The 12,456-nt window shown below is 47.4% G+C and overlaps 1 protein-coding gene across 1 annotated transcript in view; it reads right to left on the bottom strand.

Moving 5' to 3' along the window:
- The window catches only part of EFNB1 (ephrin B1), a 73,769-nt gene that overhangs the window by 20,636 nt on the left and 40,677 nt on the right, over nt 1-12,456 (bottom strand). The window contains exon 2 of the mRNA XM_081178847.1: nt 8,787-9,064. Within this exon, the coding sequence (XP_081034973.1) occupies nt 8,787-9,064 (278 nt within the window). The remainder of the gene's footprint in view (nt 1-8,786; nt 9,065-12,456) is intronic.

Raw genomic sequence — 12,456 nt, 5'->3', positions numbered from 1 at the left:
ATGACAGCCCTTCAGATATCTGAAGACAGAGACCTTTAAAAAGAAGAAGGGGGCAACTTTCCAAACTCTTAAAATCCTGCAGTTTGCTTTTATCTTATTTTGTGGTATCTGAATGCTTATTTGTTTTCCGGTAATTTTCACTTCTGGAAAGCTATGCCGGGAACCTCTTGAAGGGGGAGGGGATCCAAAATAAACTAAAAACCGGGGCGAGAGGGGGTGCTTTTCCTCAAAAACCTCGGTATCTCACAAAGCAAAGCCTTCGCAGAATTTCAAGGTGGTGTCAGCCAGAACATCTCGTTGCAGGGTGCATTGTTTGGGGCCATGTTCAGAAGGGCAGGGAACTGGGAAAGAATAACAGAACTGAAGCGTGGGAAGGGATCTCCAAGGGTCCTCTAGTTGAACCCCTCCACACACAATGCAGGAATCCCAGCTCAAAAATCCTGACAGATGGCCATCCAACCTCTATTTAGAAACCTCCAAGGAAGGAAAGAGCACCACCTTCCCGGCAGGCTTAAGCTTCGTGGTTCCCTTTCAGGAACTGACCACTGGACAGACGTCCAAATCAAGCATCCTCTCACACTTGATTGTCTTGGCTCCGTTGAACCACTTGGCCCGTGCGCTCACTGCAACTTGCCAGGACCTTTGCATTTCTTTTCAAGGAAGCAAATTAAAAAGAAAAATCCTCTCCCTTGCCTCCTTGCCTAACACCTTGGAGTAAAGAAGCCTTTTAATGAAAGCCATTTAGCATTCAGAAGCTTGATGTTTCGGGGACTCCAAGAGGACGGGGAGAAAATGTCACATGAGGCTTTTGCAGGCCTTGCCGGTTGTTTGGAAATCCAAGCTCCAAGCAATGAAAGAAGAAGGAAGAGGAAGATGCGCCCCCAAACATGAGAACATAAAAAGGGCCTGCTGGATGAGGCCAACAAGTCTAGAAAACTGTTCCCCAGTGGCCAGATACCCCTAAGAGCCTCGAAATCTAGATAGACTGCCCCTGGGACTGGAGGTTCTGGAAGAACACAGGGAAGAACTTGTCTGCTGGATCAGGCCAATAGCCCATCTAGTCCAACATCCCGTTCTCAGTCCCCAAACAGACGCTCCAAAGGTAGACCAACAAGCAGGACATGAGCACAACAGCTCTCTCCCCTCCTGTGGCTTCCAGCCACTAGGATTCAGAAGCATTGTGGTCGATAGCCCTCCCCTCCTCCATGAATTTGCCTAATCCTCTTTTAAAGCCATCTATGCTGGTGGACATCACTGCCTCCTGAGGTTAGGAATTCCAGAGTTTAACTCTGTGCTGCAGTGAGAAGGGACATTCCTCTATCTGTCCAGAATCTTTCCATATTCAGCTTCATGGAATGTCCACCAGTTCTAGTGTAATGGGAGCTGTTTGATAGTGGAACGCACTCCCTCAAGATGCAGTGGGCTCTCCTTCATTGGAGGCTTTTAAGCAGAGGTTGGATGGCCATCTGCCAGGGCTTGTTGATTCCTGCATTGCAGGGGGCTGGACTAGATGGCCCTTGGTGATCCCTTTCAACTCTACAATATTCTATGATTCTATGAGAGAGGAGCATTTTATAAACTTCCATGCATAATTTTATAAACATCTATTGTGTCCCCTCTTCCTCACCTTTTCTTTAAGTTAAAAAGTCCGAAAAACTGCAAGATTTCTTCATATGTCGCAACGGTTTTTTTATTTGCACTACAACCTGTTTTCAAATGCTGCAACTATTCTTCATAGGAGAGTCTCTCCATCCCCTTGATAGTTTTGGTTGCCCTCTTCTGAACCTTTTCCAACTCCACAATATCCTTTTTGACGTTCTCGGCAGGAGAAGAGGGGTAACAGCTGTGCCCAGGGTGTTTGGCAGCAGGTGAGAGAATGATGAGCCCCAGGAAACTGCCATGGTCCAGAAAATGCAGCAGATTCTCCACCTGGGTTTTGGAAACCAGGGGCGGGGGGCACAGCGGAAGAGAGCAGCCCCCGCCCACCCTCCTTTTAAGCTTCCTCTGGGCTTAAATCCTGCCAGTAATAGAAAAGGCAAGGGGAGAGGAGCTTACATCTCTCGAGGTTTCAGGGGAAGACAAAAACGTGGGTGGTCCAGACTTGCTTTTTACGGCGATCTCTGGAAGTTGGCAGCAGAGAGGTCTTGGGACTCGCGGGGGATCCGAGATCAGACGAAGATCTTTGGCCCACCCAGAGGCTGAGGATCAGTGCTCAGTGGATGCAAGGAGGAGAAGTCAAGGAAGATTAAGGTCAGGCATGAGACAGGACGAGAGACAAAGGAACACAGGAAGCAGCCTTATATTGAGTACTTGGTCTATCTTGCTCAGCACTGTCTATGCTTTCTGGCAGCAATGGCCCTCCAGGTTTTCAGTTAAGGGGTCTCTCTCCTGGCCCTATCTGCAGATGCCACTGGGGATTGAACTTGCAAGGCAGATGCTCTACCACTGAGCTGTGACACTTCTGCTAGGAATAAAGTAAGATTCCAGTCCTCATGGTTCTCAATAACAGGCTCAGCTGAATGGAAAAACATAGGAAGCTCCCTTACACTGAATCAGACCCTTGCTTCTCTTATCTACACTGACTGGCAGCAATAGCTTGCCAGGGATTCAGGCAGAAGTCTATTATAGCCCTAACTGGAGATGCCACTGGGAAAGGGATTTTTCTGCCTTCAAGATCGATGCTCTACCACTGAGCTACGGGGGCCTTTGTTGGGCAATCACTGCCATGGAGGATCCACTCACCCTGCTTCCCTTTTGCAGGGCTGCTTAAACTCTTGGGTTGCCCTTAGAGGAAAGAATATACAGGCATTCCCCCACTTAACGCGCATTCTACTTGCACACGACTGCTTTTACAAGGGTCGCCGCAAAGTAAGTAAAGAATTTGAATGAAACGGCATGCTTTCCCTTGCTCAGGTCAGCTGCCTGGAAGTCGCTCTTGGCCACTCGCTTGCTGCGATGGCACTGAATGGAGGGAAGCATGCTGGGCAGAGGCCTCAAGCAACTTCCAAGCAGCAGCCCCAGCCGTGCACATAAGTCTCTCTCCTCCCCACACATGCTCTCTATTAAAGTGGGGGGGGGGCTCCCCACTTTATGCAATTTCAGTGATGCACGCAGAGGCCCGGAACATAACCCCCATGTAAGCAGGGGACACCTGTATACAAAAGTATACAGGGCCTTCAAAACAGCAGCTCAACTTAACGGATTTCACCCGATAAACACCACGACGCAGGGTGAGATTTCAGCCTAAAAACACCATGATGCAGGGTTCCTGCAAAGCAAAAGGCCTGGAAATTCCTGGAAATGTCCAGCCCCTCGCAGTTGTAAAGGAACAAGTTATGAAAAGACAGGTTTTCTCCAGTAAGATCTGGAGCATTACAGAGTTTGGCCTGGCTGCCATCAGCTCCCAAAACAGCATTTCTGCTGTTCTGGGTGTACATTATATGTTAAGCAGTTTTTGCTGCCTTTAGGATAGCAAAGGAAGATAGGAAATTTGCTCGTACTAAGTCAGACCATTGGTCCATCTAGTTCAGTACTGTCTACACTGACTGGCAGCGATGGTGCTCCAGGGTTTCAGGCAGGGGTCTCTCTCCCAGCCCCAACTGGAGATGCCAGCAGGGGTTGAAGATGGGAGTTTCTGCTTCCAAGGCAGGTGCTATAGCTCTACAGAAAGTGTTGCAGAGGTTCCGTTCAAGCTTTCGACTCCTCCCCATCTCCTAAGCCCCTTGCTGTCCATTGCCTCCACTTAGCCGTGCAGAAGGCAGGAACCGCTGGCTCCAGATTTGTTCCAGATTTCTACTGGTCTTGAACAGAAAGCCTGACATTACACAAGTTAAGCTAAAGGGATTGAGCTACTCCTGTAAGCAGGATTTGAGAACAAGAGCCCCTCCCTTCCCGCAGTTTCCAGCAACTGATAATCAGAAGCCTTACTGCCACCAACCATAGAAGCAGAGCAGAGCCATTGTGGCTAGTAGCCATCAGTAGCCCCCTCTTCCATTAATTTATCCAATCCCCTTTTAAAACCACCCAAGTTGGTGGCTATCCCTGCCTCCTGCAGCAGCGAGTCCCATAGGTTAATGAAGAGGACCTTCTTTTGTCTGTCCTAAGTCTTCCAACATTCAACCTCAGCGGAAGTTCACAAATTCTGGAGTCACGAGAAAAGGAAAACAGCTTTTCTCTGCCTGCCTTCCTCAGGCTATGCATGATTTCTTAAACTTTTATTGTGCCACCTCTTCATCGCTTTTCCCCTGCGCTAAAAGGTCCCAAATGCTGCAACCTTTCCTCTTGGGGGAGTCATCTGATTGTCTGCGGGTGCCCTTTTCTGATCTTGCTGCAACTCTTGATATGGTGGAAACTGGAGAGGAGGCATTTGACAGGGATCCAAAAGGCCAGCTTCCCAACCTTTCACATCAGACACTTCACCTTTCACTGCTCCCCCTCTGCCTGAGGATCCACCTGCCCTTTGCGAGGAAGTGACCTACTCACAGCAGAAAGGGCATCGTTCTACTTGGAGCAGACAGACAGAGACAACAGGCCACCAATCACCCACAGGTGTGGGGAGAAGAGATACAACAGCTGACAATAGATAAATATCTGAACATAAGTGCTGGATCAGGCCAATGGCCCACACAGTCCAGCATTCTGTCCTAAACAGCCAGATGCTCCAATGGGAAACCAGCAAACAGGATCTGAGCAGGAGAGGCAATGCTCTCCCCTCCTGTGGCTTCCAGCAACTTGCGGCATTCAGAAGCATTGCTGCCTCCATCTCAACAGTCCTCTCCTCCACAGATTTCTCAAATCCTCTTTCAAAGCCATCCAAATTGGTGGCCATCCCTGCCTCCTGTGGGAGGGAGTTCCAGAGATTAATTAAGCTCTGAGTAAAGAATGGATTTCTTTTTAGGTGTCCTAAATCATCCAAACAGCCAAATCCTGGGATGTGGGGCCCAAAATGAAAGGGGCAGGTGATGCCCTGCTTGCTTCCACGGAAGCTGTTCTGATTGTTCTACCCACATACCTCTATGGCCATTAAGTCCCACATCCTTGCCCCCCCCCAACGCAATCAGGCTCGTCACATTGAGCCCCTTGGTGCTGCTCTCCACCCTAAACAAGCATCCCAATAGGCTTCACCCCAGGATATAGGTGAAACTGACAGGCCCGCTTTTCATTTTCACGACTGCCAGAAAGTGTTATGTTGTTAATGCAATCTTGTTATATTTACACTGCTGAAATGTTGTTCGTTTACAATGTGTTATATATTTGCTACTGTGTTGTTTTCCCATGGTGCTATTATGAAATTGCATTTGCAATGTTTGATTCTGAGATGCATTCCTGTTTTTTCTCGGCTGCTTTGAAAAGCAGCAAACAAAGAAATCTGGAAGATTCAGGAAGTCCTAACACAGCACATAGTTAACCTGTGGTACTCCCTCACGCAGGAGGAAGTGATGGCCACCAACTTGCTTGGCTCTAAAAGAGGACTGAACGAATTCACAGAGGAGAGGGCTGCTGATGACTAACTAGAAACAATGGCAATGCTCTGCCTCCGCAATCAGAGGCGACGATGCTTCAGTGCCAGATGATGGGAGCTGCAGGAGGGGGGAGTGTTATTGTGCTCGAATCCTGCTTGTGAATTTCCTATAGGCATCTGGATGGGCCACTGTGAGAAGAGGATGCCATCGACAACCCTCTCACCCATGTCTAATCTTCTTTCAAAGCCATCCACATTGGTGGCTATTGGGGCTTCCTAGGGGAGCAAGTTCCACAAATTAAATATGCACTGTGCTAAGAAGCCCTTCCTTCTATCTATCCTGAATCTCCTAACACTCCGCCTCAGTGAATGTCCATGAGCATTTGAGGGGGAGAGGGGGCTTTTTCTCTCTCCACTTTCTCTAGGCCATGCATAATTTCATAAACGCCTATTGTGCTGCCTCTTCCACACCTTTCCTCCAAACTAAAAGTGAGCGAGCAGCAGGCTGTGTCTTTGCTCCCGCCTAAGATGCTCTCAAGTCCCCAGGCTGGCTTCCTCGCTAGGAGGGAAATCCCAGATCTAACAAGTCCTTGTTCCTCCCATATAAAGGAGCCCTTGAGAGAGATGTTGCACGCTGGGACTCTTTGCTCTTGAGAAGCAATGGCAGCTGTGGGGAAGCCGGCAAGCAGAAGTGGGGGTGGGGCGGGGGCGGGGGGGTGGTTGAGACTCTCTCCGGAAAAGCATCCCTCAGCCATATAACTGGAGCAGGTGGTGGGGGCTGAACGGCACGGCAGCTGTGCAAACCCCAAGGAGCAACACAAGGCTCGGGTCTGTTCTAGACCTCAGGGCGGCCTGGGATGGCTCAACTCTGCAGACTTTTTGGTTTGGAGCAGAGGCAGCACGATAGAGATATTGTGTCCGGTTCTGGAGGAGGATAATGACCAGCTGGAAGGTGTGCAAGAGGAAGGCAGCCAAGAGGATGAAGGACCTGGAAACTAAGCCTTTCAATGAACGTTGGGAGTTCTATCATGACACCTTTTCTCTAAACTACAAAGTCCCAAATGTTGCAACTGTTCTCAATCAAACACATATTCAATTCTCTCCCGAGTTAGCCCTGCTGAATATGTGGAGACATTTCACCAAAAGGAAATGACATGGACTCCCCTATGAGGAACGGTTGCAGCGTTTGGGGCTTTTCGGTTTGGAGAAAAGACAACAGAAGAGACGCGCTAGACGTTTATAAATGGATGCAAAGCATGGAGGAAGGGGGAAGAGAAATGTTTTGCTCCCTCTTTTCTAACACTGGAATTCGTGGACATCCCATGAAGCTTGTGTTGGAAAATTCAGGACAGATAAAAGAAAGTCCTTCTTCACACAGTGCCGTTAAACCATGGCACTCACTCCCCCAGGAAGCAGTGATGGCCACCAATTTGGATGGCTTTAAAAGAGTGGGCAAATTCACGGAGGAGGAGAGGGCCATTGATGGCCACCAGCCATGAGAGAGTCTCTGCTCTGCTGCCAGAGGCAGCAACCATCCTAATAACAGTTGCTGGGAACCGCAGGAGTGGAAAGGGCTCTTGTGATCAAACCCTACCTGAAGATTTCATAGAATCAGAGAATTGTAGAGCTGGAAGGGATCCCGGGGGTCATCCAGTCCAACCCACTGAAATGCAAAAATCTCAACTAAAGCATCCATTGAGGCATCTGGTTAGCCATAGAAAGAAAAGGATGGCCTTGTCCAACAGGGCTGTTCTTATGTTCTTATGGAAGAAAAGCCAGCATTCAGTCCTCTAGCCCAATGGGCTTTCACTGGTCCAGACAAAAAACCTGCCAAAGACCCACAGCCTGCAACACGAAACCCACTTTTACATTTTGACTTTTGATTAATACTAACAATGCACACTGGTCATGCCAAAATTGTGACAGACAGAGCAGCACCCCTTAGTGTTGCTACAGAACACAAAGCAATGATATAGTGTGTGTTTTATGCTGAATCTGAGCGGAAAGGCTGAGAGGCCATTGAAAGTCAGTGATTTTTGCATTCTGGGTGGTCTTGATAGCCAAAGACCAGCCACATTCAACCTGCGCATGGGGGGGGGGCGGACGGGGACAAAAGGGACGACAGGGACCTTTGAGGGGCCCAGCCTAGAGAATCACTCTGGACCCTGCCTGCAAGCACGAGACACAAACACACATTTCAGCTTGTGAATAGGGGTGGTGTTACATCTGATTTAGGATTAGGAATGGGATTTGGTTTGGGGTTGGGACAGGTTTAAGGCCAGAGCTGGGGCTTACCAGGATTTTGGGAACAGAATGTTTTTAAAGAAAGGGCTAGTTCTGTGATATTTTTATTGTAACAATACGTGTGTGTTTTAAAAAATATTTGATAGATAGACAGACAAGAGATACAGGCGCGCGCGCACGCACACACACACACACACCATTATGCGCATTCCACTCAAGTGCAACTGCATTTATATGCATCACTGCGAAATAAATAAATGATTTGAACCAGGAAATGGTGCCGAAAGAGCAGGAGAGAGCAGGGGAGCAGGGAAAACAGCTTGCACGGCCGCTCCAAGTGTCTCACTGCCAGCCCCCCCACTCACTCACTCTCTTTGGCCTTCTTCTTCCCGGCTATCAGGGTTCTCTTGCGGGGGGGGGGAATGCTCCATGCCTTCACAAGCCCCTCCCTCCCTTGCTCGTATCAATTGTGTTTCTTGGGCAGGGTTTGAAAGTCCCTCCACCCTCCCTTGCCCTCTCTCTCGCTGCCCCAGAAGAAGGGCAGCAACATTATTTCTTGAGGGTGGGGGCAAAACTAAATGAAAAGAAACCCGTCTCCAGCAACTTCCGAGACTAACGGGGAGATCACTGAGAGGCCCCGTAGCGGCGCTGGGCACCTGGAGACACCCAGCTACAAACCCCCATATCCAGTTTCTGATCATCAGAAGCAGGCAAGGGCACATCGCCCGGGTGAAGGTGAATGGGATGGACAGTTATCAGCTGAAAGAGTGCTGCTTCCCAGCCTCTCTCAAAAGCACCCCTCCCCACGTTACACAAATTTCCCATATACGCGCGGAGTCCCTGAATGTAACCCCCGCGTAAGTGGGGGGACGCCTGTATATAAAAAAATTATACTAATGTTTGATTGCTTTTTTAATGGTTCCTTTCCCCCTCTCTGTTTCTAGCTGTTTCTCTTTTAGCTATAAAGCCACCTTGAGTCCCTGTCAGTGGGAAAAGGCGGGATATAAATATGAATATACTAATGAAAAGTAGTCGGGCAAAATAAGACCAGAGGGCAAACAGTGCAGCCGGGGAGACTCACAGGTGATGAAGTAGTCCTGGTGTCTCTTGAACTCCAGGCCCATGTAATTGGGGCTGAACTCCTGGAACTTGATGGTGAAGCGGATCTCCTGGTCAGGCCGGTTGCAGGTCACCAACACGTTGGGGTCCATGATGGTGCTGCAGGCGTCTGCCTGGCCGCGCTTCACCAGGTAGAGCTTGTAGTACTCATAGGGCCTGGAGGACTCAGCCTTTGGGCAGATAATGTCCAGCTTGTCCCCAATTTCTGGGTAGATGATCAGTCCCTTTCCAGACACAAACCTGAGAAAGGAGAAGGAAAGATATTAGAGCAATGATTAGGATGATGGTTGCAACCCAACCTCCTACAATACACAAATCACAATTGTTGTTGTTGTTGTCCCACTTTCCGCCTTAAGGTCCCAGGGCAGGTAACATCATTAAAACAAAACATTAAAAGCAGTTTTTATAAATGTCCAAAACGTTACAGGGGGGAAAAGCATTTTTGACATTTTAAAAACTGCTTCTAATCTTGTGCTCATATGTACATATCTGGGTATAGATAACCTAATTGTCATAGGGGCTGCAATAAACTTGGTGCAGATGATCATTTATGGTGGACTTGCTCAGTCAGTAGAGCATGAGACTCTTAATCTCGGGGCTGTCGGTTTGAGCCCCATGATGGGCAAGATTTCTGCACTGCAGCAAGTTGGACTATGATTATCCTCATGGTTCCTTCCAACTTTACCATTCTATGATATGATTCCATGGCAAGAGTTATCGAGGGATGAAGGCAAGGAGATGGAAGAACTGAACATCAACTTAGGTTCTCAAAGGGTGTGACTCGCCACACTGGTGTGGCAGGAGAGGATGACAAGTGTGGAGGGGGAAATTCAAGGGCAATCAAAGAAACATTTGAACATTTCAGTGTAGTAGTATAGTATGAATACGCACACACACAACCCAGAAACAGTATGAAAGATCGGAAGAGAGGAAGGCTTCTTTGTGTTGAAGAGGAGATGAGAATTTGTCTGCGTCAAATTAGACCTAATATAAATGAGATTACCTGGCAAATGCAAGCTCACACCTCTCATGGAGTTTGTAGACGTACTTAAGGTACATATGGAAGAGGCTCATTTATAATTACATTTTGGGAATGATTCATGTTCTTATGCCGCCACATTGTTTTATGCTTTCTGCATATCCCATGATCACATTATAAAGTAATCCTGTTCTATGGTATAATCAAGAACGGCTAGGAGCTGTTTCTTTTTTGCTTTCCAATGCATTTCTTATCAATAAAAAATTGGGTGTGGCACAAGCAAATTTTTATTCTGAAAGTGTGGCCCATAGGGGGGAAAAAAAGCTTGGAGAACACAGACTTAGGCTAACGACCATAATCTGCTCCTGGTGAAAGATAACTCAGGAACAGATGTGAAGGCAAAATTATCCTGACTGCTGCAGGGCAGAAACAGGGGGCTCCAGGAGGGTGGGGGGAATAGTGGTGTGGGCCCAGACTGCTGGCTGCACCCTCCCAGTCAGGCTGCGAGGCATTACCTCTTTCCTAAAGCAGGGGGGATGGGGGAGAAAGGGAGAGGAGGGGGAGAGAAAACACTTTCCACAAATGCGCAACAAGGATGCAGAACTTAAGAATGGTTGAATGTAAGAATATCCTTCTGGATCATGTCATTGGTCCACCTAGTCCAGTTCTCACAGGGGCCAAATGCCCCTAACATCTTAGGAATTGAGATAGACTGCCTCTGCAGCTGGAGGTTCCATAGGAGCTTGAGAAGAGTCCTGCAGGATAAGGCCAAAGGGGGACCATCCAGTCCAGCATTCTCTTTTCAAGGTGGCTCACGAGATGCTCATTATGGGAAACCAGAAGGCAGGGTCTGAGTAAAAAAAGCCCTCTCCCCACATCAGTTTTCAGAAACTGGACTTCAGAATCATTTCCATAAGGTAAATACTTTATTATCTGTTTGAAGCTGGGCTGTGTTTGTATTTCTGCTCCTCTAACCTGTGATTCAGAATATGTTCAGAATGTCTGAAAGGAGATGTAGGAATCCTGTAATTGTAGAGTTGGAAGAGACCCCCAGGGTCATCTAGTCCAACCCCCTGTAGTGCAGGAATCACAGCCAATTGCAGAGAAGGCAAGAGATAATAAGGTCTAGGTATGCTATGTTGCAGGTGACTATGACACAGAGCCCATAACGCTGCCCAGAGCTTTAAAAAGGAAGTTGTTCAGAGTGTCCCCTTCTCACTGCCTTCTGACAAACCCCACCCATGTACAAAGGTCCCCTTCCATGCCTTTTGGCAGCCTGGTGACTCACCCACGAAACCACCCCACAGATCATGGGACTGAGGCCCGTTTCTCAGAAGCAGCTGATAAGGTGCGTAAGCGTTCTGCCCCAGCTCACAAGACTGAACACTCCTCCATCCAAAGAAATGAAAGAAATAAAAACCCAGCAGTGGAAGAGATGGGACGCAGGAGCCTCATTCCATCAGCTTTGCTGAAAACCCAGCTCTATCAGCCGTTGAATAGTTTAGAAATCAATGCCAGAATTTTTATTTTTCCTCTTCCCTCCTCCTCCCTTTTTCTTGCGTGTGGTTTAAAAAAAAAAAGACAGTAAGCCTGCGTGGGCAGGGACTGTCTCATTTTCACTGACTGCATGTAAGATGAAGAGCAGGGTGCAAATGCTCTGAATAAACAGATTAAAAATGCTTTGTCAACCCATGCATGTAGATGAAACACACTGGATATTCAAAAAACTCAGTCTAGAATGCCAAATGCAGGAGTTGCAACACTCACATCCACAAAAATTAAGACAAATTTAAAGTAATTGTGGAGAGTTATACTCTGCAGGGATTATATTACACAAATCCACAGCCCCACCCCTTTACCCAAACCCGTGGGGCTGGAACACAAGGAAGGAGAGGGTGGGTCCTATAAAGGATTTTTTAGCTGAGATTCCTGCATCGCAGGAGGTTGGACTAGATGAGCCTTGAGGTTGCTTCCAACACTACAGTATTTGTCTTCTGACTTTATGCATCACAATCCTGCGTGATTAACACCAGAGTTCTGTCCTGGGCCCAATGTGTGCACAACTTGAAAGAAGTAATTGAGAGCAACCAAGATGATAAAGAGTCTGGAAACCAAGCCTTAAGAAGAGGAACAGTTGAGAGAGCTGGCGATGATCAGCCTGGAGAAGAGGAGACTGAGAGATGGAATTACCAATTCTCTCACATATGGAGAATTGGTAACAAGAGGGGGGGGGGAATGGAAAATGAAAACTTATGAAGAGGTGAAAGAATTTGTTTACGACTGGTTACACTACTTTCAGATTAATGAAATGTTTAAAAAAGATTGTAAAATGTGTGGGTATGAAGGTACAGAATCAAAATTCCAAGTGGAGGTATTGAATAATGAGTATAAAAACCTGTCTAAAATGTATAAAGTGTTGCTGGAGTGGCATACAAAAGATGAAGAAGTAAAAGTAGTAATGATACACTGGGCAAGAGACTTTGGTTACAATATACAGTATGATGATTGGATGAAATCATGGAATGAAAGGCTAAAATTTACAGCATGTACTGCGTTGAAAGAAGGTGTAATGAAAATGTTTTACAGATGGTATATAACGCCAGTTAAACTGGCCAAAATGTATAAAACATGCAATAAGTGTTGGAAATGTAAA

Source organism: Podarcis bocagei (genome assembly GCF_964188305.1).
Source record: "Podarcis bocagei genome assembly, chromosome: Z".
NCBI lineage: Eukaryota > Metazoa > Chordata > Lepidosauria > Squamata > Lacertidae > Podarcis > Podarcis bocagei.
The sequence above is the reverse complement of the archived record's forward strand: the minus strand, read 5'-3'. Positions and strand labels throughout refer to the sequence as shown.